Source organism: Eretmochelys imbricata, chromosome 28, assembly GCF_965152235.1.
Source record: "Eretmochelys imbricata isolate rEreImb1 chromosome 28, rEreImb1.hap1, whole genome shotgun sequence".
NCBI lineage: Eukaryota > Metazoa > Chordata > Testudines > Cheloniidae > Eretmochelys > Eretmochelys imbricata.
In genome coordinates, this window is record NC_135599.1 from 1,327,041 (window position 1) to 1,354,304 (window position 27,264).

Here is a 27,264-nt window from a genome sequence, read left to right on the forward strand (position 1 = left end):
AGCTGTGTGCACTCCGCCATCTCTAGCTAGAATTTGTTGCTGGAGGGATTACTGGGAGCAGCTTGGCAGAGCTGTGACTGGGATATGAAGGGGGGGTGCGTGTGAAACTTGGGGCACCAACTCTGCCTCATTTCCATGCTGAGTGTTGTAGGTTGTGTCAGTGAAGGTGCACAAGGATGTGTTCTTGTCACATAGACTGTCAGCAGCCTGGTGGCGTATGTGTAAAGAGAAGTTGTTAGACTTTGTGCTGTACTGCTCCTGTTCCCAAAGTGTTGTGTAGCAGGGGAGGGCAGAGGGTGTCACTCTGTGTGTCACTGGCATGTCGGGGTGATGCTGAAACAGGACAGAGTAGAGGTTGCATTCTGGGGCTGGTGTGAACCTTAACTCTGCATTTCCCCTTCCAAGAACTGAGGGGACAGGAATCCTTACCCAGCGAGGTCACATTCTCATAGTTCTCCTGCATGACATCTCTGCAGAGGGCTCTCTGAGAGGGGCCCAGCAGAGAGAAAAGGGGAAGAACTAGAGACGATTTGTATCAGTGTGTGAGAGAATCATAGAATATCAGGGTTGGAAGGGACCTCAGGAGGCCATCCAGTCCAACCCCCTGCTCAAAGCAGGACCGATCCTCAATTAAATCATCCCAGCCAGGGCTTTGTCAAGCCTGACCTTAAAAACTTCTAAGGAAGGAGCTTCCACCACCTCCCTAGGTAATGCATTCCAGTGTTTCACCACCCTCCTAGTGAAAAAGTTTTTCCTAATATCCAACCTAAATCTCCCCCACTGCAACTTGAGACCATTACTCCTTGTTCTGTCATCTGCTACTACTGAGAACAGTCTAGATCCATTCTCTTTGGAACCCCCTTTCAGGTAGTTGAAAGCAGCTATCAAATCCCCCCTCATTCTTCTCTTCCGCAGACCAAACAATCCCAGTTCCCTCAGCCTCTCCTCATAAGTCATGTGTTCCAGACCGCTAATCATTTTTGTTGCCCTCTGCTGGACTCTTCCCAATTTTTCCACATCCTTCTTGTAGCGTGGGGCCCAAAACTGGACACAGTACTCCAGATGAGGCCTCACCAATGTCGAATAGAGGGGAACAATCACGTCCCTCGATCTGCTGGCTATGCCCCTACTTATACATCCCAAAATGCCATTGGCCTTCTTGGCAACAAGGGCACACTGCTGACTCATATCCAGCTTCTCGTCCACTGTCACCTCTAGGTCCTTTTCCGCAGAACTGCTGCCTAGCCATTCAGTCCCTAGTCTGTAGCGGTGCATGGGATTTTTCCGTCCTAAGTGCAGGACTCTGCACTTGTCCTTGTTGAACCTCCTCCGATTTCTTTTGGCCCAATCCTCCAATTTGTCTAGGTCCCTCTGTATCCTATCCCTACCCTCCAGCATTTCTACCTCTCCTCCTAGTTTACTTTAGAGAGAAATGGCACAAACAGGGAAAGGGTGCAATTAATGCACCTCTGCCCCCCGCTTTTCCCCCTGGAAATTCCTGGCTGCACAGAGACGGCTCAGTCCCCCCCAGTGTAAAAAATTGCTCTCTGTCTTAATGTGCTAACAGGAGCAGTTACTGATGAGTCAGGTGGGGTGAGGGGGTGTAGGTCAAACACTTCACTGAATCAAGTCTCCCACAGCCCCCGGTAGGTAACATCAGACAGAGATCAGAGGGGTCGCCGGGTTAGTCTGCATCGGCAAACAGAACGAGGAGTCCTCGTGGCACCTTAGAGATGACCAAAGGGGGGTCCAGCCCATGAAAGCTTCTGCCCAAATACATGTGTTAGCCTCTAAGGTGCCACAAGGCCTCCCTGCTCTTCCTTCACCAGCCAGGGAGACGCTACCGCGACTCGGCCGTGCCCCACCTGGGCCTTGAAGCACCAACCCCGGGAAGCCCATGCTGGGAAGTGCTGTCTGGGGGAGGGGAAATAAAGAAGCCCCTCTGCCCCCCCCATTGCAAACACTGGTGTCGCACTGGAGTGTAACTGGCCCCCCTCTGCCTGTGCTGGGCTTTTGCCCCCCCCACCCTCAGGCAGGCCTCATCCCGGAGCTTACGCCCAGTTCCTCCCCCCACGATTTTGCCCTCAGCCCCCTCCTAACCCTGCCTCCAGCTGCTTGATCCCCTGCCCCGACCTGTCAATTCCCGCCCCCCCGCTCAGACCCCGGCCGCCCCCCGCTCCAATCTGCTCCCTGGCCCCTTTCTGAGCCCGGTGAAGGGCAGCCGGCAGAACCGGGGGCCAAGGAAGGGCAGGCAGACGGGCAGCGGCTTCCGCAGATGTTACTGAGCATGCTCCGTGCCCCCTAAGTAGCCAAAACAGAGATTTCCACACTACTCCCCCGCCCAGGCTGGCATCAGGCCGACAGTCAACAAGTACCGTAAGGGAAAGTTGAAAAGAACTTTGAAGAGCGAGTTCAAGAGGGCGTGAAACCGTTGAGAGGTAAACGGGTGGGGTCCCCGCAGTCCGCCCGGAGGATTCAACCCGGCGGGTCCGGTCGGCCGGATCCCCCTCGCCTGCGCACTAGGGCCCCGCTGCAGCGTCCCGCGCGGGCTGCGCCTCCCCCTGGCCCCGCGGGGCCGGGGCGGCCTTCGCAGCCCCCGGGACCGGCCGCCCGCGGTCTGGCGCCAGGGCCGGAGGCTCAGAGCCGCACAAGCCCCGCGGGGGCCGGCTGGGGCGCTTGGAGCAGCCGACCCGCCCCCGCAGGCTCGCCCAAAGCTCGCGGGGATGGAGGAGCCCCGCCCCCCCGCAGCCCGAAAAAAGGTGACGGATGCACCGACCCCCCCGCAGCAAGGTCCCGCCTGCACCGACCCTCCCGCCGCCTCCCCCGGCCCAGCCAGGCCCCGGGCTCAGCCCCTGCAGCGGCTCCGCGACTCACAGGCACGCCGGGGCCCGGCTAGGAGCGCGGCAGCCCGGCCCGGCGTCTGCAGGACCCACAGGAAGGGGCAGGAGCAGCCGGGAGCGGGGCGGGCTGGAGGAAGCAGGAGAACAAAGCCCGGAGATCGGGCCCGGGGCAGGTCCGTTCCCCGCGGGGAGCCAGCCCCGGGCTCTGCCCCCGTCCGCTCCGGAGCCAGAGACTCCAGGTGCCCGAGAGCCCCCGGGGGAAGCGCTGGGGCCGGGCAGGAAAGTGACTCTCTGCCCTGGGGAGCCCCAGACGCTGCAGCCCTCGGGGGTCGGCCCCGGCATGGCTGGGATTGGGGGGGGGGGGAGAGACTGGGGCCTGGCGGGGTTCCCCTGGGGTGTGGGGAAGGGGAAAAACCGGAGGTGCAGGGCGAGGGGAGGTTGGTCGGTCAGGGGCGTTTGAATTGTCTCTGTGCAGCCAGGAAATCCCAGGAGGAGAAGTGGGGGGGGGATGAGTTCATTGCACCCTTTCCCTATTTGTGCCACTTTGCTCTCTCACACTGCTCCAGATTCTCTCTAGTTCTTCCCCTTTTCTCTCTCGTTATCCCATATGGCTCATCAGTTCCAAGGAGATCCTTCCCCTATTTCTCTTAAAATGATTGACGCTCCATTCTCTTCCTACCAGGCAGCTCTCCCTAGACCCTGCTCGGGGCCCCATCTCCTGCATGTCTCTGGTTAGTCTGTGTGATGGATCTGCTGGGAGAGACGAGGAGCTCTCTCTTCGTCCCCTCACCCTGGTGTTTCCTGGATGCTCGGAGCCTTGTGGGGGGTTGAAACTCTTTTGACAGCGAGCCTCCCGGAGCTCCAATTTGATTGGCTCCTCTCCCCCACGAATAGCGGGGTTGTGAGTGGGGCAGCAGGTCCTGAGTGTTGGACTCTTACTCTTTCAGGGACCAGTGACCTTCGAGGAGGTGGCTGTGTATTTCACCAGGGAAGAGGGGGCTCTGCTGGACCCTGCTCAGAGAGCCCTCTGCAGAGACGTCATGCAGGAGAACTATGAGAATGTGACCTCGCTGGGTAAGGATTCCTGTCCCCTCATTTCTTGGAAGGGGAAATGCAGAGTTAAGGTTCACACCAGCCCCAGAATGCAACCTCTACTCTGTCCTGTTTCAGCATCACCCCAGCGTGCTAGTGACACACAGAGTGACACCCTCTGCCCTCCCCTGCTACACAACACTTTGGGAACAGGAGCAGTACAGCACAAAGTCTAACAACTTCTCTTTACACATACGCCACCAGGCTGCTGACAGTCTATGTGACAAGAACACATCCTTGTGCACCTTCACTGACACAACCTACAACACTCAGCATGGAAATGAGACAAACTTGGTGCCCCAAGTTTCACACGCACCCCCCCTTCATATCCCAGTCACAGCTCTGCCAAGCTGCTCCCAGTAATCCCTCCAGCAACAAATTCTAGCTAGAGATGGCGGAGTGCACACAGCTGGAGGGCATGCAGGTAAATGCCGGTATTCCCATCTGTGCAACACAACACAAACAGTGGCTTGTTCTCTTAGTCCTTCCTTGTATCTATTGTAGATTCATGGGTTTTTATGGCCAAATGTGACGATTAGGTCATCTAGTCTGACCTCTTCTATAACACAGGCAAGAAAATTTCATCCATTTGCTTCCAAGTTGAGCTGAATGCCTTGTGTTGGATTAAAGCATCTTCCAGAAAGGCATCTAGTCTTGACTCAAAGACTTCCTGGGATGTTGAAGCTGTCACTTCCCTGGTAATTTGTAAACCTTTGCACCAGCCTTCCTGAACCATTCCCAGTGGCGAGTGCCAACTCCAGGGATAGGGAAGGGGCAGAGTTAAGGTTGTGTTGCAGTTAGGACATGTACTTTAACTCTTCATTTCCTAGTTTTCAGAGGTTTAACTTTAGCTCCCATCCACATGCTGGGAGGGCAGGAGGAAGCACTGGGCCACTGTAACTCTGCATTAATGTAGTTTATGGGCATTTCATTACTGTCATTTTTGTTCAGTGGTTTTTTTTTTTTGCCACGATGACTGTGTGTACCCTAGAGCTTTTGCCGTCCTAGCTATGATGGTTAGCGGTATAGTTCTCTCTAAGGTGCACCCCTGGGCAGCTGCCCATGAGAGAATGAAGGGCCATGCACCTAATTAGATGTGCTGCACACGCATGGCTCCACTAATTAGGTGCCCCTGGACAGGACATGGAAAAAGGTGAGGTTATGGGGGGGAAATAGGGGGTGGGTGGAGTGAGGTTGGGGAGGGGAGTTTAGGGTGTCCCAACTCCCAGCTGGGCTGCAGCTGCCGGTGCCGGGGAAATACAGAACTCACTCTCCGCTCCAGGCTGGGCTGGGGGAGCAGGCTGCATGGGTCGGGGGGTGGAGGGGCTGGTGGGAGTAGGCTGCACGTGGGTTGGGGTGCTAAGATTTTGGGCGGGTTGCTGGCATTTTGGGGCATGCGGGGAATGTGGCTACATGGGAGGTGGGGTGCTGGGGAAACTCCATTGTCTGATTAATGCATCAGAGCAAGATCAGTCCAAGCACATCTTGCCTTTTCTTGTTGTTGAGGTAACTATAAGGCTAGGGTGAGGAGCTGGTATTAATTACCACCTGATTGTTGATATAATTACGAGATCTGAAATATCCCAGGAATAATCTGATGGGGAAGGAATAATGTGGCACCCCCGCTATTTTCCCCTGTTAGAATTAGGGAGCAAACACAAAACATTGAATCCTCTGCGGTTCTAAACCAAAATATTTTCCACTTAGTATTAGCAGGGAAAGATGAAGAGCTTGCTTTGGGCCATGTTGCATTTCAGTTGACAGCTGGTGGACATCTGCCAGAGATGTGAGAAAGACTGGGCTAAGATTTAGTTTGACTGGAGGGAGACAGATCCAGAGCAGAGCAGTAAAGAGGGCGGAGGGATTCTGCATTAGCAGATCTTAATGCAGAATATGACTTGTACTGGTGTTTTTTTTATTGTAAAGCCTTTAGGCTGCTTTTGTAGATACGTGTAATTAATCTGTCCTCTTCCTAGAGTTCTGAGGAGGTTATATGAGTATTTTTAAAGAGTGCAGACTGCAGATTAGGTTGCAGTGAGGTCTCAATAACTGCAGGATCAGGCTCTAAACTGCTGTCCAGTCCACACACTGAACAAACTGAAAAAAGGTTTCAGAGTAACAGCCATGTTAGTCTGTATTCACAAAAAGAAAAGGAGTACTCGTGGCACCTTAGAGACTAACCAATTTAGCTCACGAAAGCTTATGCTCAAATAAATTGGTTAGTCTCTAAGGTGCCACGAGTACTCCTTTTCTTTAAACTGAAAAAACACTTTGATCTTTCTGTCGTAGTGATCTGATGGGTAAAGTACAGCAATCCAAGGTTAAAAGAAATAGATCTGTGATTTTTATTTTGATTGGTGTGCGTAGGGGCAAGGTTGCGGAAGATTGGCGAGGAGCTAAGTGGTGCACTGAGTATGTGACTGGATGTAAGTGAAGGATGCAGGCGATTTCAATGAACTTTGTCCGACAGATCCTGCCAAAAGATATTGTAGCCTAGCTCAGCATATTTTTGCCTGTAAACGAGTCAGTTTATGTAACAAGCATAAATTGTACATATAAGAATGTAGCCAGCTGTTGACCGCATGTAACCCCGAGATAAGTGCGGAGAATACAGTGCCACAGAGGACTCCCCACTGGTGGAGTCCTGCCTGGTCAGCTGTCCCGAACGGCCAGAGTCCCCTACAGTCCCTCCGCGCGTCCTAGGGGCTCCCCACGCAGATTGGAGCGTAAGTTTTTCCTTCCTTCAATAAAGCATAGTTTGCTATTCTTAGGCCTGAGTGTCCTCCTTTCGCTGATATCTTCCCCCCCCCCCCCCCCCCCAGCCCTTGCGGGCACAGTGTCGCTTTAAGAAGCTGCTTTCATGCTATTTACTCTCTCTTAGGTACTGATCCTGCAAACAGTTATGCCTCTGGAGGGCATCCATACATAGGTGTTTGCGGGATTGGGGCTTTAGTGAATAAATATTGGAGCAAAAGCACCTGGCTAGGCCTAGCTCGTGACATTGGCATGGTTACATTTCAAACAAAGTTTACATGGGTGTTAATGGCTTAAGGTAAGAAAGAAAAAGAAAAAAGGATTCTTTTACAACATAATTCTTGGGAGGTATCTGAACACGGAGATCTTAATGATTTTTTAAAAAATATCCTGTGTTACTAATCAATACATAAGAAATTGTTAAAACTGGAAGAACTTGACCATGGATGCTGTTTGGCCTTTCAATTAGAGTTGGATTCCAGACAAGTGATTCCCATTAAGTTTTAGAATTTGTCTGGGGAGAGGTATTAGCAAAGATCTGGCCTTAATGCTTTCCATCTGGTATAGTTCTGGCATGTCAGAGTACTCCCATTGACTCAGAAGTAGGAATAGGTGTTTTGTAGGATGAAGACCTTACTTGCAAGCTCTCTGAAGCAGGGATCTGTCTGTAAACTCCGAAGCCATGTGTCAGTCTGCTCCAGGGCTTCTGCTCTGAGTTTTTGAGTTGGTGACACACACACACACAATGTGAAAACAGGAGAACTTTGCCTGTTTCTACAGGGCTCTGTTGCACTTGCACAGTGTGGGTCCTGGACACTCATTTAAAATACCCATCACCAGCCAGTTGCTGTTTTACTTCCCTTTGTATTCTCAGTGTTGTCACTTGTTTGTTCGGGGTTTTGTTTGCTGTCTGTGTTGCTTTATTACTTCTTTTTCCTGTTCTATGTGTGTGAAGTATTCACCAAATTAAGAATTGACATCCCATAGAAATGGTATAAGCCTGAGTGAATACCTTCTACTCTCCTTTCCAGTATCAGACAATATTGTATTAATATTTGCGATGAGAGCATGACTGTTTCTAGTTGACTCATAGATTTGTTTAGCATCTTAAAGCTGGGCTGTGTGCACAGATAATATGCATGCAAGAGGGATAGTTTGGGGAACTGCGAAAGTCGGTAGCATGCTAGCGTTTTGGCAGATGCTTCATTTTTTGAGAGCAGCTTTCCCTGAAGATTTAGTGATCAGGCTGTATGGTAGGAGGAGGTTATTAAATTGGGTCTCTGGTGCATACTTTTTATGCTTTTACTAAGTGGCCATGGCTTTGTTTTATTTCTATAGCTGTTTTCAGTAGGCCACATTTGGGTGTGTTTACTAGCTTGAGTTGTTAGAAAGGATGATAAAATACATGTACTCCAAGGGCAGTGTCCATTTTCTTTTTATTTGATTTCATATTAAATACACATCTTAAGCAGTGCACCTTGATAATTATCCCTTGTTTTAATATTCTTTCTTCTTCCTCCATACCTAGGAACTGTTTAAGAATATATATTCTATCTAGGGTTTTGTTTGAACTGGTAGCGTGCACCCACACATTACCTCAATGCTGGTGGAGCACATAACAAAATTCAACTCGCACGTGGATGGAAAATATTCGAGGGAACATTGGTTAGTGGTGTGATTTTTCACACCCGTAACTGACACAGCTACGCTGGAAAACTTTTAAGTACAGACCGAGCAAGAGTCTGCATGTGGATTTCAGAGCACTTTAAACTATTACTTTTAACACAAACATGTTAGTATCAGAGAGAAAACTTCCAAGAGGAACTTCTGCAAAAAGCAAGAAAAATGTCCTGCCCCTGGGGAGCTGCCTCCAGGATTTGAGTACTTTAAAATGGGCTGGGGTAAAACCGATAGACTCTTCTCGGTGAGAAATGTCCCATGAACTCCCCTGATCTCCTTTGTTTTCTATCCCCTGAGCAGGGTTTCCCGTTCCCAAACCTGACATGATCTCCCAGCTGGAACAAGGGGAGGATCCGTGGGGCCTGGATCTCCAGGGCTCTGAGGAAGGAGAGATCCCGAGAGGTGCCTGTGCAGGTGAGGGATCCTTAAATCAATTCAAAAACGCTCCGTGGCTGAAAGAAATACCTGGGACTCCCTAAAAAGGCCTTGGGAGCTCTCAGAGTTCAGGAGTATCCCTAGGAGGCCTTGCACCTTATGGGCAGCTATCGCTTACGGCTTCCTACCCATCCTGACTGACACCCGGCAGCAGCTCCCTCCCTGACGGATACAGTTCTGCCTCCAAATCCTCTCTTCTCACCGCTGTGGGGAAAAGTTTAGGAGAATTCACAACCAGGGTTTTTTTTTCCCTGTCTCTCAAGCTCTAATTTCAGTTTGTTTCCTTCTTTTCCACCCCTGTTTCTGAGGTTTCTCTCTCTGTCCTGACAGGTGCTGGGATGGTGAATGAGAACGAGGAGCAGAGTCCTGAGCAGGAAGATGCTGAGCAAGTGGAAGCGCGCGGGGGATTATCGCAAGGATCGAAAGGGAATGTGTCCAGGTGTTGTGTGAAGGGGAAAGCCTGTGAGAACCAGCACAGGCTGGAGAGGCAGCAGGGAAACCAGCCCAGGGAGAAAGTGGGTAAATCCATTAATTGTCAGGGGACTCACCAAGACTCCAAGGAAATCACAGCCCAGCAGGGAATACCTACAGGAGAGAGAAAAAACACATGCACTGAGTGTGGGAAACACTTCACTCTGAACTCCACCCTCGTTAGACATCAGAGGATCCACACAGGGGAGCACCCCTACCAATGCTGTGAGTGCGGGAAACAGTTCAGTGAGAAATCAAACCTTATTACACATCAGACAAGCCACACAAGAGAGAGACCCTATGAGTGCTGTGAGTGCGGGAAAAGCTTCACTCGGAGTTCAACCCTTATTAGACATCAAAGAATCCATATAGGGGAGAGACCCTATGAGTGCTGTGAGTGCGGGAAAAGCTTCACTCGGAGTTCAACCCTTACTAGACATCAGAGAATCCATACAGGAGACAGACCCTATGAGTGCCGTGAGTGCGGGAAAAGCTTCACTCAGAGCTCAGTCCTTATTAATCACCAGCGAATGCACACAGGAGAGCGCCCCTATACATGCTGTGAGTGCGGGCAAACATTCGCTCAGAGCTCAGCCCTGTTTAAGCATGAGAAGATCCACACAGGAGAGCGCCCCTATGAATGCTCTGAGTGCGGGAAACAATTCATTGAGAAATCAAAATTTATGAAACATCAGAAGAGTCACACAGGAGAGAGACCCTATGAATGTTGTCAGTGCGGGAAACAGTTCAGTGAGAAATCAAGCCTTACTAAACATCAGGCAAGCCACACAGATGAGAGACCCTATGAGTGTAGTGAGTGCAGGAAAAGCTTCACTCGGAGCTCATCCCTCATAAGACATCAGAGGATCCACACAGGAGAGAGACCATATAAATGCTGTGAGTGTGGGAAAAGCTTTGCTTTCAAATCAGACGTTAATAAACATCAGAGGGTCCACACGGGAGAGCGCCCCTATGAATGCCGCGAGTGCGGGAAACAGTTCAGTCAGAAATCAAACCTTAGGGCACATCAGAGAGGCCACACAGAACAGAGTCCCTATGAGTGCCATGAGTGCAGGAAAAAGTTCACTCAGCTCTCAGGCCTTATTAATCACCAGAGAATCCACCCGGGAGAGCGCCCCTATGAATGCTGTGAGTGGGGGAAACAGTTCAGTGAGAAATCAAACGTTCTTAAACGAGAGGCAGACCACACAGGAGAGAGACCCTATGAGTGCTGTGAGTGCGGGAAGAAGTTCACTCAGCGCTCAGGCCTTATTAATCACCAGAGAATCCACACAGGAGAGCGCCCCTATACATGCTGCGAGTGTGGGAAAAAGTTCACTCAGAGCTCAGGCCTTATTAAACATCGGAGGATCCACACAGGAGAGAAACCCTATGAGTGCTCCGAGTGCGGGAAAAGTTTCACTGAGAGCTCATCCCTTATTAGACATCAGGGGATCCACACGGGAGAGAGACCCTATGAATGCTTTGAGTGTGGGAAAAGCTTCACTTTTAAATCGGACCTTATTAATCATCAGAGAATGCACACGGGAGAGCGCCCCTATGAATGCTGTGAGTGCGGTAAAAAGTTCACTCAGAGCTCAAGTCTTATTATTCATCGGAAGATCCACACACGAGAGCAGCCTGTGAGTGCGGGAAAAGTTTGATCCGGAGCTCACACCTTAATAGACTTCAGCGATTTCACAGGATAGAGACACACCATAAAACTTTAAGATTTTTTTAAAGACCTTTGCTAATTCCCACATAGCGACTTTTTAGGGCTGTTTGCACCATTTGAGTCACCCTGTTCTCTCAGTTCCCCCAGGTGAGTTGCCTGCTTTTTGTTTTGCAGGTCGCCCTTCTCTGGGGTGAATCCCGTGGTCCTTTCTACCTACTCCCTTCTCCTGCGAGTCATCATGGGAGTGTGTCCCTCCTGCCAGGAGTGTCCGTCAGCCCCAGGTGGGGGAAATAGGGGTGATCTCAAGTAGCTACACTGAGCGAAAATCAACCTGGGCTTTGTCTCCGCTAGGATTTTCCATGGGGTCGGCCTGCTGGAGGTGGTGATCCCAGTGCCAACACCCCACTGTATGTGCCGTGCTGACACAGCCCAGGCTGGGGTTAGCTCGCACCTTCCCCTTTGACCTGTCCTAATCAACGCCAATTTTCATAGTCTAGACAGGCCCTGAGCAGCACGTGTATATTGTCACCCCACCAGCAGAGCGAGTGTTAGTCACCAAGTTCCCCCTTTGGCAACAGATTGTTTCATTCCCAGTTGTCCTCACGCTGGTCCAGGTTGTGCTGGGCAGCAGGTTGTTTTTTGTTTGTTTTTTTTTTACCATTTCCCTTATTGAAAATCTATTTCAATATAACAAAGAGGAGGAGCAGGAGTGGGACAAATGTATCATTTCGGCCTTTACGACACCGGAAGGAAATGGGGTGAGTCAGCGGGATTCCTTCCTTCCCCATCATCGTCACTAGGCCCCCTCACTCCAGCAGCGCTGGGGTCTGTTTCAGCCACAGTGGAGCTTATCCACCTATATTCTACCCCTCCACCTCCCAAAGAGTCTCTGCACTTCATAGCAAATTGATCCTAAATCCAACTCGTTAGGGCTGGAGATGAAAGTGTCCCAGACCTGGATGGGGAATTCCAATGGATCCCAAACACAGTGCAATCATTCCCCATTTAAATCCCAGTTTCTGTCTGTTGACAGAGCCCGTTCTGGGCTTTTTCCTGCTGAGCTGGGATCGTTTGCACAGGAGAAGTTTGGTAGTTTTCCCCTATTACGACAATGCTGTTGTTTTTTGTCAGTAACACAATTCTATAACAATGAAGTGCTGTGGAGTGAGGCAGGTTTGAATGGATCAGAGGAGAAAGCGACGGGGGAATCTCCCCTCCTTCTTTTTGATTAATCAGACGGAACCTAGAATTTAATTTTATATGAAACTGAAAGTGACTTATACAGAGCTAGCTGAGTGGTGTTAAAAATAGGTTTAGGTTTAGTGAGCTTCTTCATTTTATTTGTTTTATACATTTCATTAAAATGTATAGCAAATCATGTCTTTCAATAAGCTCCCGGCTCAGAACCATAGAGGATCTGGGTGGAGATCAGCCAGTCCAAGTCAGAGCCTTATCAGCTCCCTCTGTGTTAACCCTTTGGTTCTCACAGAGCAGCTGCGGGGGTGGGGAGAGAACCCATCTCAGCTCCCACTGCATCTTCGGGGGCTCAGAGCATCGCAAGTGAGCTCCCCTATGCAGGCTTTCAGGAGTAGGGAGCTGGGAGGGGAGAGGTGGGCTGAGGCTGTGTTTGCCTCATGAGGGGTTCGTGGAATGGGGGGTATCTCTAAGTAGGGGTGGATTGGTTGTAGATTTCTCTGCTTTCACTGTAATGGTCAGGGCCAGTCACCACTGCCATCTGGCTTGCCCTGGCTTGGGGTTGTGTCTGCTCAGGCCCAGCTGAAGTTGGGGGTCTAGTTCGGAGGGTTGTAAATGGAGGTAAGGAGATTGTGCCTTTCAGCCATTGTGGTGTTGGCAGAGTGAAGATGTTTGTGTTTGAGGGGAACATTGGGGAATGACTGAAAGAGGGCAGAGTTAAGGTTAAAAGAAAAGGAGTACTTGTGGCACCTTAGAGACTAACCAATTTATTTGAGCATAAGCTTTCGTGAGCTACAGCTCACTTCATCGGATGCAACAGCTCCGATGTAGCTGTAGCTCACGAAAGCTTATGCTCAAATAAATTGGTTAGTCTCTAAGGTGCCACAAGTACTCCTTTTCTTTTTGAGAATACAAACTAACACGGCTGTTACTCTGAAACCTAGAGTTAAGGTTGTGTGGGTAACCTTAACTTTGAGTTTCCTAGTTTTCAGATGTGTGAGTTTTTTAAAAGCTGAGGTTCTGAAGGCAGACAACATTCCACTGGGTAACCTTAACTCTGCATTAATGAGGTTTTTTTGCCCTTTAATTACTCTGAGGGGAATTCTGTGCCAAAAAAATTAAAAATTCTGTACACAATATTTTAAAATTCTGTATATTTGATTTGTCAAAATAACACAATATAATCACTCCCGTTTCAATTATTTTGGTAATTTATTTCAAAATACCTTTCAACAAACACAGACGACAGCAAAAAGTGATTCCCCCAGGAGTGGAGAGTTAAAGAAATTCCTACAACACCCCAGTTCCAGTTGTGGGGGTGTTGGAGGGGTTGTGTGGGGCCCCCAGAGCCCAGACACCTGCACTCCCATCCCCCCAGAGCCCAGCTGCGGGGCATCCCCCAGCCCAGAAACCAGAACCCGCTTCCTGCAGAGTCCAGCCACGGGGCAGCCCCCAGACACCAGCAGTCCCCTCCCCACAGAGCCCAGTCATGGGGCAGCTCCCGGCCCAAACACCAGCACCCCCAGAGTCTTTACTTCCTGCAACTTCTTTACTGTCCCATCGGGAGACATGGTGTGGCAGGGTCTCCCAGGCCCTACGAGCCGGAAGAGTCCACCCTAGTGGCCAGAAATTCCACAGGGAAGACAGGGAATTCTGCAAAATTCTGCATGGTGCAGTGATGCAGAATTCCCCCAGGAGTATTTAATCAATATAAAGCGGATAGGCTCTGGCTGCCAGCTAGATATTAACCAGCTAGCAAAGCCAACTCCAGGCGTAAACTCTTAGAAAGAGAGCAATGAAAATTCCCTTTGACCAGGCATCCTTTAAACCCATCAAACCCCAAACGCAGGTTGGAAGGGGACATTAAATGCACAAGAAACCTGCCTGTGTCCGAAGCAGGGACTTCCAGGCTGTTCTTGGGGCTCCTTTCACCATAATCCACACACCCTGTCGCTCCCACATACTGCCCCGTGCTGAAATTTTAACTTTACACCCTAAGGGCCTGACATGATGAAGAGGGACTGTTCTTAATGTTTTCTCTGAATATTGTGGGGGTGTCTCAGTTTGCCCTCTGCAGTTCTTAAGTATCTAGGTGGTAGGATAAGGGTGTATGATTGTTGCAGAGCCCTAGAGGGCAGGTGTGTGCAGGGGTCTGGACACAGAGAAGGGCCGACACCCTGTTTCCTGGCAACTGATGGCCTGGGCCTTCCCCCCTGCAAGGTGGGAGCTAAAGGGTTGGAGAACAAAGGAATCAAAGGAAACAAAGGAATTTCTCCTGGCCCAGGAAAAGGACAAAGCCCAGAGCAGGAGGGTCTGGGGAGAGTTTCAGTTGGGGGCTGGCTGGGGACTTGGAATGAAGTGCAGATGTGGTTGTCTGGCTCACTGCCCCCCAGAATGGACCCGGCTGAGGGGTCCTGTTCTCTGCACCTAGAAACTCTGTGTTAGACCGTGTTCCTGTCTCCTGACTCCCGGATCATGAAAAGCCAAAAAGCCGTTTCTTTTTATGGCCGGGAACACTAGGAGAAAAGAGTTCCAATAATTCCTGCCCGTTTACTTATGAATTCTTTTATATTATAAAGAAAATTGTCACAAGATTTGTCTGAACGTGAGCTGCCTGTTATTAAAAACTGGTTTCCCAAATCAGTTCCAACTGCTCTGCTAGAAACACCCCCAGGTCCCTGCTCACCCCAGTGGGAGCAAGACGAGAACGCCCCACTGGGTGCTGCCCTTAGCCCCACGCTGCTGTCCCGAGGGTGGGGACTGATTGTTTCCTGCTGAGGAGGGAGCCAGTACAGGCCTCTGGTGCTGAGCTCCTGGCATCTGCCCAGCCCTGTCTGTCCTCGGCCTCAATTGTTCCTTCTCCACACTCCAGAGTCAGACATGCTAGGCCCCCAGAAACCTGGGTGGGCTGGGAAGATGCTGGGAGTTCTTGTTCCCCCAAAACTGGCCTGGCTCCCTTCTCAATAGCAAACAAATCAATTCCACGTCCCCTCCCCGGATAAATCAGCCTGGAGCCAAGGGCAGCACGGGACGATTCCCTGTAGTTCCCACCGAGGTGTGAGGGAACCCAGGGTGTTTCTAGAACGTTTGGAACTGACCTGGGGAAACCAGCCGTTAACACCAGGCAGCTCACATTTAAATTAACTGGGTTTGGTTTTTTTTACAATTCATTAGAGCACTAACTAATCCTTCAGTCCTAGTGTAACCACACACAGAATTGCTTTAGTCTTGTAGTTTTCCAAGGGCTAAATTAAACATCTCTTCAAATCCAAGGGCGTGGAGATCAGTCAGTGTGCAGAGTCATCCCACATAACAGAACCATGTTGTGGTTCAGACCTGCCCCATCATGTGGCCATCACCTTTCCCTCCTCTCCCTTAAAAGTTTTAGTCTTTTGCATCAAAACTTTCTTCCCTCAGGAGAGACCTGGGAACCAGGGCTGCCTGCTAGACAAACACCTTTAAGAGGATGGGTGCCGCCCAGTCAAAAAATCATCTCCCTCCTTCAGTTCAGTGACAGCCTGAATTGTTCCTTATTCTGGCAGAGCCAGAGGATTGAAGGCAGCAACATCAGACCCCTGTGTAGCTCACAGGAATGAACACAAACACTCCCTTGTGTCTGAAGAGCTGTTTAGTTTTACCCTTGGTAAACGACCAGGCTAAAGGGAAAGGCGGTGGCACCAGATATAAGGACTGAAACATGACACAGTCAGCATAGTTAAGCCCCGAGTGACTGCAAAATCTTTTTATATACTTCTTATTATCATCAGTGTATTATTTTCTCTGGAGTCTAGACCTTACAATCATAGAAGATTAGGGTTGGAAGGGACCTCAGGAGGTATCTAATCCAACCCCCTGCTCAAAACAGGACCAACCCCAACTAAATCATCCCAGCCAGGCCAATCTTAAAAACCTCTAAGGAGGGAGATTCCACCACCTCCCTAGGGAACCCATTCCAGTGCTTCACTACCCTCCTCGTGAAATAGTGTTTCCCACCTAGAGCTCCCCCACTAAAACTTCACTATACCTTGACTAGGAAATTTGGATCTTGATAAAATAATCGACTACCCCTGGTTAAGGCCACGGACTTGACACCCACAGGTACACGTACTAACAACAGCGGCTGCCTTTTAGCCATAGATTTTAATCAGGGCAAGAAATTGATACAAACCCGTTAAATCATTTCTCAGCCCGAGTCCTTCACCCACATTCCTTAGGCTAGGGGTGGGCAAACTATGGCCCATGGGCTGGATCCAGCCCACCAGCTGTTTTAATCTGGCCCTCGAGCTCCTGCTGGGGAACGGGGCCTGGGGCTTGCCCCGCTCCAGTGCTCCATCCAGGAACAGGGTCGGTGGCTTGGAAGCAGTGGGATGGACCCCACCAGCTCCTACTCATAGGGGCAGCCAGGGGGCTCTGCTCTGCATGCTGCCCCCACCCCAAGCGCCACCTCTGCAGCTCCCATTGGCCGGGAACAAAAACTCACCCACCCCTGGTCTACTCCAGGGTGCTAGAGCCATGTCACAAGCATAAGCAGCCTAAGACTGAGACAAGATCTGGCCCCAGTTAGCACTGTGACAACAGCAATGACAACACACCGGTGCTTCCGGAGTCAGGAGGATTCGAACCTGCACAGGGAGACCCCAATGGATTTCTAGTCCATCCCTTAACCACTCAGCCACAACTACTTGATGGATGGTTACTTCCTGACACTTCAATTCTGTTCTCACTGAATTGTCACTTCAAATTGTTTGCTCAGACCAGCTTCCCCAGCACACTCATGGCTGTGCGGTTGTGTAAGTGTGTCCATGGCTGAGAATTCCTGCCCATTTCCCTTCCAGCTGGAGCATGATCGGAGTGTGTTTGTGTTAATGACATCGCTGTAGATTGTTGTTTGTTCCCCACTCTGACAATTCAGACAGTCCCGTTCCTGTTCCCAGAGCAGGGGGTCAGAATTTCTCTGTTAAATAATTTCTCAGCCCAAGTCCTTCACCCACATTCCTTAGGGCATTGGGCCACCATGGGGATGTCTCATTTCCCGCCTCAATTTCACACAGAGACACAATTTCCTTTGCACAGATCCATGTACAGCAAAACCTCCCTGTGTCTCTTGTCTGAGCCAGGGCATTCAATTCCAGTGAACCCGTCTCCCCTGCAATGGCAGTGGTCAGACAGAGGGGACGTGGCCACCTTCTGCCCTGACAGTGCCCCAAAGAAATCCTGGCCCCGGCTATTGGAATGATGTGCTGGAGATTTAAATAGGAAAGATTTGAATTGTCAAAGTGGGGAACAAACAACAATCTACAGCGATGTCGTTAACACAAACACACTCGAATCCCGCTCCAGCTGGAAGGGAAATGGGCAGGAATTCTCGCTGTTCAGCCATGGACACACTTACACAACCGCAAAGCCACGAGTGTGCTGGGGAAGCTGGTCTGAGCAAACAATTTGAAGTGACAATTCAGTGAGAACAGAATCACAGTGTCAGGAAGCAAACATCCATCAAGTAGTTGTGGCCGAGTGGTTAAGGCGATGGACTAGAAATCCATTGGGGTCTCCCTGAGCAGGTTCGAATCCTGCCAACTACGGAAGCACCGGTGTGTTGTTGATGCTGTTGTCTTAGTGCCTGGGCCAGATCTGGTCTCGCTCTTAGGCCGCCTGCACTTAAAATGTTGCCATTACCCTGCTCTAGCACTGTGGATTAGACCGGGGTGGTTGAGCTTTTTTGGCCTCACAGCCACATCTGGGAATAGAAATTGTGTGGCGGGCCATGAATGCTCACAAAATTCGGGTTGGGATGAGGGCTCTGGCTGGGGGTGCGGGCTCCGGGGTGGGGCCAGAAATGAGGAGTTCAGGCTGTGGGAGGGGGATCCGGGCTGGGACGGGGGGGGGGGGTGAGGGCTCGCAGGGGGGCTGGGGATCAGGCGTTTGGGGTATAGGAGGGTGCTCTGGGCTGGGACTGAGGGGTTTGGAGGCTGGGAGGGGGATCAGGGCTGGGGCAGGGGTTTGTGGCTCAGGGCTGCAGGCTCCAGGCAGTGCTTACCTCAAGGGACTCCCAGAAGAAGTAGCATGTCCCTTCTCCGGCTCCTACGGAGAGGTGCAGACAGGCAGCTCTGCACGCTGCCCCATCTGCAGGCACCACCCCTGCAGCTCCCATTGGCCATGTTGCCTGGCCAATGGGAGCTGCGGGGTCTGCACTTGGGGCAGGGGCAGCACGAGAGCAGAGCCCCCTGGCTGCCCCTACATGGAGGTGCTGGAGGGGTCCACTGCTGGAATCATGGGTCCAGTTCTGAGGTCCATAGTCAAGGAGGATGAAAAACTTGAGAGGAGTCAGCAGAGCCACAAGAAGGATGCCAGGCTTCGAAACACGGCCTTGTCGTGACAGACACAAAGCTCTCAGAAAAGGTTAGAGGGTGACGATCCCAGTCCAGAAGTACCTACATGGGAAACAAATACTTTGTAACAGGTTCTTCAATCTAGAAGACAAATGTATAACATCAGCCGATGGCTGGAAGTGAGGCTAGACAAATTCAGATTGGAAATTAGGTGTGCTTTCTGACAGGGAAGGGAATTAACCATTGAAAATCTTACCCAGAGTCCTGGTGGATTCTCCATTCCTGGCAATTTTCAAATCAAAATTGGATTTTTTTTTAAAAATGTGTTCTAGTTGAAAAGGAATTCTTTGGGGGCAGTTCTCTGGCCTGTGTTAGACAGGAGGTCAGACTGGGTGTTGCAAAGATCCTGTCTGGTTTTAAAATGTGTGAAACAAACCCTTAAATAACACTCTCTTTATTCATTCCAGGAATCAAAAAGAAGTTGTACTTTTCCTGGCTCTGTTTCTCATTTTGTAAACCAGGGCGTGGAAGTTCAACTCTCAGTGAAGCTTTGGCTTTAAACTGAATAGGTTAATTTTCCAACTCTTGATCCACTGAGTCTAAGGAAGAATCCCTGATAGGGGATGAAGTTTTTAACCTCAGAATTTCATTGGTTAATTTGATGCCATCCAAGAGCGAATTCTTTGGTAGGGAACGTTGGAGAATTTGTTGATGGAGAAAAATTCCTGGTGAAAATAGGCAAATGTGTGGATTTTTTGAAAAGTTACAGTGAATTTTCACATGAAGATATAAACACACACACACACACACAAACCTAGGGAAAACCACATAGTGCACAGACATAAACAAAAACCACACACACACATAACCAAACAGTACACAGAGCCGTATGCACATAAAGCAAAGCCACACAAAACATGCATATAACAAATCCACCCCAAAAACACAGAAAAAGCACACAAGAAAGCTCAAAAACCACAAAATAAAAGAATACCAAGTTACAACATACAAAAAACAATTCACATGCAAAAATCATATACACAGAGAGAGAGAGAACTATGCAACACATCCACAAAATCACACAGGATCCACATACACATCAAGATAGCAGACAAAAAAAACACCCCAAACCCATCAACATACAGAAAGCCAGGCAGGTTTTGGGCCTCACAGCCTAGGGGGAGTGCAGGAGGGTGGTTTGGGGAGCAAAGATTGATACTCCCAGGGGAATTTGGTGCCAAAAAAATAAAAATTCTGTGCACTTACATGTCAAAATAACTCAGTATAATCATGCCAATTTCAATTATTCTGGAAATATATTTAAAAATATCTGTCAGCAAGTATTTCTGTAACAATACAGACAAAAAAATATTCTGGTAATTTTTTTTGACAAATAGGTTCCTTACTAGGCATATTGATAGAGAACAATGAGTAATTCATTGAAATTACAGTGCAGAACTGTATTTCCTGCACCCATCAGAAGCAGTGCAAAGGCTTGTGGGAGTCAGGGGTAACAGAGGAACAGAGGAAGAGGGAAGTAGCCTGGGGTGAACCTGGAAGGTTGTTGGGTGTGAGTGGGAGAAGTATGGAAAAGGCTTTGGGGGGGGGGGGGGCGGGGGTCAAGGGTGGGATTGTTAGGGAGATGGGGAGCCTCTCCCATGCAGACCCTGGCTAACCCCAAGCCTCTCCCAATCAGTCAGGCACATCTGCCCTTGTCCCCATGTGTCTCTGCACCATCGTCCACATGTATCCCAGCACCCCCACTCAGCCACCCTCTCTCCCCATATCCCTGCACCCCCTCCCTCTGTCCCTATGTGTCCCTGCACCCCCACTCAGCCAACCCTCCTCCCCCCTTCCCCATGTGTCCCTGCACCTCCATTCCCATTCAGCCTCCACCCCAGTCTATCCCCCCTCCATGAGCTCTTCTGAACCCCAATCTGTGACACCCAACAGCCCCATGTGCCCCGCGATGTCCAACCCCTATATCCCATGCCTCTTGACCTGGTCCCACAGGCAGGGCACTGTGAGGATCCCAGCTTCTTCTCTAGGCTATCTGCGGCTGAAGCTTGAGAATGGCTGCTCTCTGTTCTGGCAGGACAGCAGCCCCTGTTGGCTAAAGGTAGAACTGTAGCACATTTCCAGCAGGATGTATTTTCTGCAGAGAAAAAAAAATTCTGTGTGGCCTGTCAGGGTTCTCTCCCCACTCTGAACTCTGGGGTACAGATGCGGGGACCCGCATGAAAGACCCCCCCCTAACCTTATTCTTACCAGGTTAGGTTAAAAACTTCCCCAAGGCACAAATCCTTCCTTGTCCTTGGATGGGTACTGCTGCCACCACCAAGTGAGTTAAACAAAGATTCAGGAAAAGGACCACTTGGAGTTCCTGTTTCCCTAAAATATCCCAACCCCCCAAGCCCTTCACCCCTTTTCCTGGGGAGGCTTGAGAATAATCTACCAACCAGATAGGTAAACAAGGTGAGCACCAAACCAGGCCCTTGGGTTTTTAGGCTCCTAAAAACCAATCAGGTTCTTAACAACAGAATTTTATTATAAAAAAAAAAAAGAAGCACCTCGGTAAGATCAGGATGGAAGGTAATTTTATAGGGTAATCAGATTCAAAACACAGAGGATTCCCCTCTAGGCAAAACTTTAAAGTTACAAAAAATAGGGATAAACCTCCATCTTAGCACAGGGAAAATTCACAAGCTAAAAGAAAAGATACTCGAACGCATTTCCTTGCTATTACTTACTATTTCTGTAAGTTTAGATGTGTCATTCGGTAGGGGCTAGATTACTTGCTTGGTCTCTCTCTTCGTCTCCCGAGAGAACACACACAAAGAGCCAAAGCCAAACCCTTCCCCCCACAGATTTGAAAGTATCTTCTCCCCTTATTGGTCCTTTTGGTCAGATGCCAACCAGGTTATCTGAGCTTCTTAACCCTTTACAGGTAAAGCAGGGATTTTATGCTACACTGAGCTGTACGTTTATGGCACGGCCCATGAATTCTGCACATGTGCAGTGCCGCAGAATTGCCCCAGGAGTGAAGTTCCTACTGCTGGCCGTTCTGTGCCAACACAGCTTCTGGTGGGCAAAAGGCAGAACAGCAGCATTTCTTGGCCAGAACGTATTTTCTGAGGGGGAAAAATTCTGTGCCAGACTTGAATTCTGCTTGTGCGCAGTGGTGCAGAATTCCCCCAGGAGTAGATGGGGGCGTGGGTCAGGGGGTCAAGACTCTCAGGATGGGCAGTGCTCTGCTTGAGTCATTGTGACCCAGAGGGTTGGTGAACAGCAGAGTATCATAAAGCTGTAGATTCTGCCCGGCACTCTGAGGTTCTCCACCTGGGGCCCATTGGCCACTTGCGGCCCAATCAGCATACGTGCGGCCCATGTGACATCCTCAGCGACATACAAGTAGTATATATATTGTGTGGATGTGGCCCACATAATACACAGCGAGTTGCATATGTGGCCCACAATGGCAAATAGGTTGAGAACCCCTGCTGCGGACAAAGTAACAAGTGAACGGGACAGATCTTGATGTCTCCTTTCGTCCGTGTCTTCTGAGCTGGACAGAAACCATTTGCATAAGGAAAACCAGTGCTCCAGGGGAGGCTTGAACTCACAACTTCAACCTCAGCCTCGCTCCCCCGGCACTGCTCCATAAGTACTGTGCGTTAACCAATCGCACTGCTGCAGCCCACATTTGGGCCTTTGTCTCATGGATGGATTTGGGGGGTGGTTTGCATGAGCTACAACAAATTCATGTTCATGTCCCCAGGAAGACAGCAACAGTAGTGGGTGGCCATCCTTCTGCTGTAACGCTGGTTCCTGCTACCAGCTGGTTATGGGGAGGTGGGTGGTTTGAGCCCACCCAGTGCTGGAACTCTTCAAGGGTAAGATTAGGGTGTCTTTTAAGAAGAGGTGGAGGAAGTGTCTTTTCCATTCCTGTCTAGCCCCACCTATCTCCTGTGGTCCTTCAGCCTCCCTCCTTCCCTGCTGGGGAGATGCAGAGACAAGCCCCCATCTGGGGGAGTCACTGAGAGGCTGTATCCAATGGAGCGTGTGAGGGAAAGGGAGAGGGGGCGTGACTCTGTGTGCGTGTGTGGAGGGTCTGTTTGCTAGGGAATGAGTGATGGAAAATAGAAGGGAAGTGAAAGTGAGGCCCCAGGTCTGAATATTATGACCTTGTGTGGTGCTGCCATTCACCTTCCCCTCCTATGGTCCCATCTTTCATTGAACCCAGCGTTTTGTAACCGATCATCCTCACAGAGGTGTCCCACGTGCCTCAAATAGAGAGTGTCCCTCTTGGACAGCAGAAGCAGATCACAAACTCATGCAGGAGCTATGGGCAGGCTACCTCGTCAGTGCTTCACTCACCTGGGAGGTGTTTCACTAAACACAGCACCTCTCCTCTGGGAGACAAACACCCGCCTCTCACACACCCCGTTGCCACCACCTTGCTTTACTCTCCGTGGGGTGGCTCATCCTGGGGGATCTGGCTCTTTCTGGGAGGTCCATGGTCATTCTTACAAGAGCATCTGGGGAGCAGAAATCTTCCCCCTGGAAATCTCTTCACTCCTTTCTCAGGGCCACCTTCTTAGCCTTGGCTTTGGGGTTGGTTTTAGCCTGGCTCTCTCCTGTCTTGCTTTCCGCTGGCTTCTTGACCACCTTCTGGGGCTTGGCAGCTTTGACCTTTTGGGGGCTATTCTCTGCTTTTTTTTGTCCCTACTGCAGCCACCACTTTCTTCGGACTATTCCTGGACATGGACATGGTGGCCTTTCTGGGGATCCTGGCAGCTCTGACCAGCTTCTTGGGGGCTCTTTTCCTGCTCAGAGCCACTGACTTGTACTTGTGCCTTGTCCTGGGGGCCCAGCTGCTGCTGGATGAATGTGAAGGAGCCTGCACAAAGGTCCCTTTGCTCGTCAGACTCCTGAGCCCCAAATGGCTGTGGTTCTTGTTCTTCTGCACAGCATAGTCCCTGCAGAACAAGGACCTGCAAATATGCATCATATTATACCTTTGTTTAATCCATGAAAACATAAACTAGAGCCTCAGAGGACTGGAATTAATTTCAGCTGATGGAAGGATTTGCTAAGTTTTTATACATTTGCACAGGGAAATGTTAAGTGTCCCAATTCTTTTCAAGCATCCCCATTCAGTGGAATTCCTGAACATAGCGGAGATGGAGATGAAAACATATTTCCATTTTTAAAAAATAAAAAATTCCAAGGGAGCACCTGGATTTGAACCAGGGACCTCTTGATCTGCAGTCAAATGCTCTACCACTGAGCTATACTCCCTGTAACACTGTCTTGTTGGATCTAGTTTCTTGAGGATTATGAAGGACACACTCCATCTCAAAGAGCTTCTGTTCCATGCCCAGACATGGGTGGTTTTAAAAATGGCATTTTGTTAAACATTAGATGTGCATGTAAACACCACACCTTGCACAATCCCCACACCTACGCCATCTCACCAACGCACAACAACTTCTGAGGGACCACACCCAGCTCTCCTGCTCTGTGGCCTGTAACCTCTTCACTGTTAGCTCCAATCCCTTAAAGGCACAGGGCACATGTAACTTCAACCCGTTAATCTCCATATCATTAATGACTTAATTCCCAAAGAATTCCAGTCTGACCAGCAGCAGAGAGGATCAGCCACACTCCTGCGCCATGTAGCAGAGAGGGGCTCTGGCAGTAGGCAGTGCACAGGTCGCTTTTAATATTTTGCACACTTGTGGTTCAGTGGGAGAATTCTTGTCTCCCATCCAGCAGGTCTGGGCTGAATTCATGGCCAGGGTGGACCTGAGTTTTATGCTTAGATGTAGAAATTGCAGAATTTAAGCCTGAAACACGGGCCAGTTTTCCCCCCTAGCATGTCACATCTTTACATCCAAACACGATGACTTTCTGAGTGATCTGTCCTAGTTCAACGGGAAGGTGTTGGGGGTCCATGTAGGACTCACAGGGTAAAATTCTCTGGACAGTTATGTAGCAGGTCAGATCAGATGTTCACAGAGATTTAACCTGCCTTTAAAATCTATGAATAAACACAAAATATGGTGCTAAATTAAGCCTCAGACGCTGCCTTTTCCCCTATCCAGCTCCCAAGCAAAGTGCAATCCAATGTCTGCAGTGCCTGGACACTTCTTGGTGATATGCATCCAGGGTGGTATGGAATTCCCCACCCGGCATGTCATCAGGTACAGAGGGGAAAGGGAAAAACTGGGGGTTGTTAATTGGCTTTTAGCTCGTTTAACGCTTCTTTAACGCAGATCTCAGGAACACCAGTTTGATACCTTGTACACTCTTTAGCAGAGATCAATGAAAATAAATAGAATCTGCTGAAAACCTGCTTGCTTTCTCGAACAGGCACACCCTGGGTTACTGCCATTACCACCTCTATTTTAGTCAGTTGTTTTTCACTCCACTAAAAATGTATTTACTTAGTTTTAACATACGTGATTAAGGGTTTTTTTTCTCTTTATTAAGAACAGGAATTTATTTGTCTAATTATTTTGGCGTTTAGGTTTCATAGGAATTCTCAGGTATTTTACAGATATAACTAAAAATACAATTTGAAAATAAGCAGCCTTCATCTGCAGAGTCTCTACAGTTATGGGTTTAGCTAATGGGGTGAGCCAAGATCAGCCCCCCCTTCTCCACTCAGCACACAGGAGGCTCCCAGGGGCAGCTCCAAGTGTGGGGAGGAGGCAGGAGCAGGGGTGCCAGACACAGAGGGCACAATCACTTCTTACTGGCTGCAAGGGTGAGCAAAGAGGGAAAGGGGGTGGGGAGGAGTGAGTGGGGGGGACTTTGGGGGAAAGAGGAGGTGTGAGGGTGGGGTGTTTGGGAGGAAGAGGCAGTGTGAGGGTGGGAGCTTGGGGGGACCCACCCTGAGCAGTCGCCCAGCCCACCCACCCCCAAGGCCGGCCCTGCTCCTCACTCCCGAGATCTACCCCCCTGAAAACCCTCCCCACAGCGTTCCCCACGCCCAACTAATCCAGATTGTGTATCCAATTCTCCCCCCACCATCAGCACCACCGCTGGGCTCTCCCCCATTCAGTCTCCCACTCCCCCAGCCCACCCCACTGCCAGGCCCCAGGGGCTCCTGTCCCTGATTCCCTCCCCCGTTTAAAAAATACAAGTCAACATACCACAGCCGGGTCCCCCTCTGCTCGGTGCTCCCCAGATCTGCCTCCTCCGCTTTGCCTTCCTGGGGGCTTGGACACGTTCTTGCCTGAGAGAGAGCAGGGATGGGGGGTCAGAGCCATGCCCGGCCTGGCTGCCCGCTTCAGTCTCCAGCAGCAGCCGGAGCCCATGTCTGAAGGGCTCAGCGAGGGAAGCCGAGGCAGCCCAGCCCCTATGGGGCTCGGCCCAGTGCACACCCGCAAACCCCACACCTGCTGCCAAGGGCACACTGCCCCCGGGGAGAAAAGGGCAGGGGCAGAGGGAACAAGCCAGCCTGGCCTTAGGGAGCAGGTGTCCGATTCCCTCCCCACTGCAAAACATGCCTCATGGACTCCCAAAATATGTCCCAGGCCACCCAATCACACCTCCCCTATCCTAAAACATCCACCCCACACATCCCCATTACCATCCACCAGCACCCAGCCCTCCATACACACCCACATTACTACCCACAAGCACCCAGCCCTCCATACACACCCACGTCACACCCATCCACACCCCATCCATCCCCACCAGCACCCAGCCCTCCATACACACCCACCTCACACCCATCCACCCCCCATTACCACCCAGCCCTCCATACAGACCCACTTCACACCCCCATTACCACCCACCAGCACCCAGCCCTCCATACACACCCACGTCACACCCATCCACACCCCCATTACCACCCACCAGCACCCAGCCCTCCGTACACACCCAAGTCACACACATTCACACCCCCATTACCACCCACCAGCACCCAGCCCTCCGTACACACCCAAGTCACACACATTCACACCCCCATTACCACCCACCAGCACCCAGCCCTCCATACACACCCACCCTCTATGTAGCCCCCATCCCCACAAGAACCCCAGTTCCATTCATACCCACCCACCCTTCAGCCCCCCTCAGAAGAACTCAAGTGCCCCTCGCACCTCGGCCAACCCATCCACGCCCTGTCCCCTCCACTCTGCCCACTAACAGCCTACCGCCGCTACCTGCACACCCTGCCCCTATCCAGACCCCCCCTCCCTGACTCACACAGCTTCTACACCCCCTTGGGCTCTCCATCACCCACCCTCCCCCTCCAGCACCTGTCAGGGCAGGTACCATTAGCCATGGCCCCAGAGTGGTCTCCAAATAGATACGCTGAGCCGCTCTCCACCGCCTGATTGGTGCTCCCACGTGCCCATCACACCAGCTCCATTCTCCGATTGGTGTGCAAGGGAACATCTCACCTCCCCCTATTGCTCTTGAGCCACCCGTTTCCACCGGGGAAGGGCGTTTAAATGTGCATGCCCTGGTCACTGATTGGCCCATGTCAAGAGAAGCTGGGCTGTGATTGGAGGCCAGACCAGATGCTCCCCCTCCTTGACTAGGGTGGGTGGGAGTCCTGGGTGGGAGTCCTGGATCCCAGTGGGTGAGAGTCCTGGATCCCTTGCCATATCTTCACAGACTCCCCATCCACTGTAGAGGGGGGGTGTTTTCCAGCAGGTTGTACATACCAGCCCCTGTAGCTGCAGGCAGCAGACGACAATTAAGGGTGCCAATCCCATACCATGGGAGACTTGATTCAATGAAATATTTTACATACAGCCCCCAAAATTGTGTCACA

The 27,264-nt window shown here is 50.5% G+C and overlaps 1 protein-coding gene and 2 non-coding genes across 3 annotated transcripts in view; 2 read left to right on the forward strand and 1 right to left on the reverse strand.

Annotated features, from left to right (window-relative positions):
* Positions 1-11,262, forward strand: part of LOC144258208 (uncharacterized) — a 31,362-nt gene extending 20,100 nt beyond the window's left edge. Inside the window, 5 exon segments of the mRNA XM_077806614.1 lie at positions 2,462-2,759; positions 3,788-3,914; positions 8,667-8,780; positions 9,132-10,913; positions 10,916-11,262. Coding sequence (XP_077662740.1) covers positions 2,462-2,759; positions 3,788-3,914; positions 8,667-8,780; positions 9,132-10,913; positions 10,916-11,013 — 2,419 coding nt within the window. The 3' untranslated portion in view covers positions 11,014-11,262.
* Positions 11,263-17,641: 6,379 nt separating this feature from the next.
* On the forward strand, positions 17,642-17,723 carry TRNAS-AGA (transfer RNA serine (anticodon AGA)). The gene has a single exon. It is a non-coding gene; the product is annotated as a tRNA-Ser (tRNA).
* A 5,976-nt stretch (positions 17,724-23,699) lies between these two features.
* TRNAC-GCA (transfer RNA cysteine (anticodon GCA)) lies at positions 23,700-23,771 on the reverse strand. The gene has a single exon. It is a non-coding gene; the product is annotated as a tRNA-Cys (tRNA).
* Positions 23,772-27,264: the final 3,493 nt, after the last annotated feature.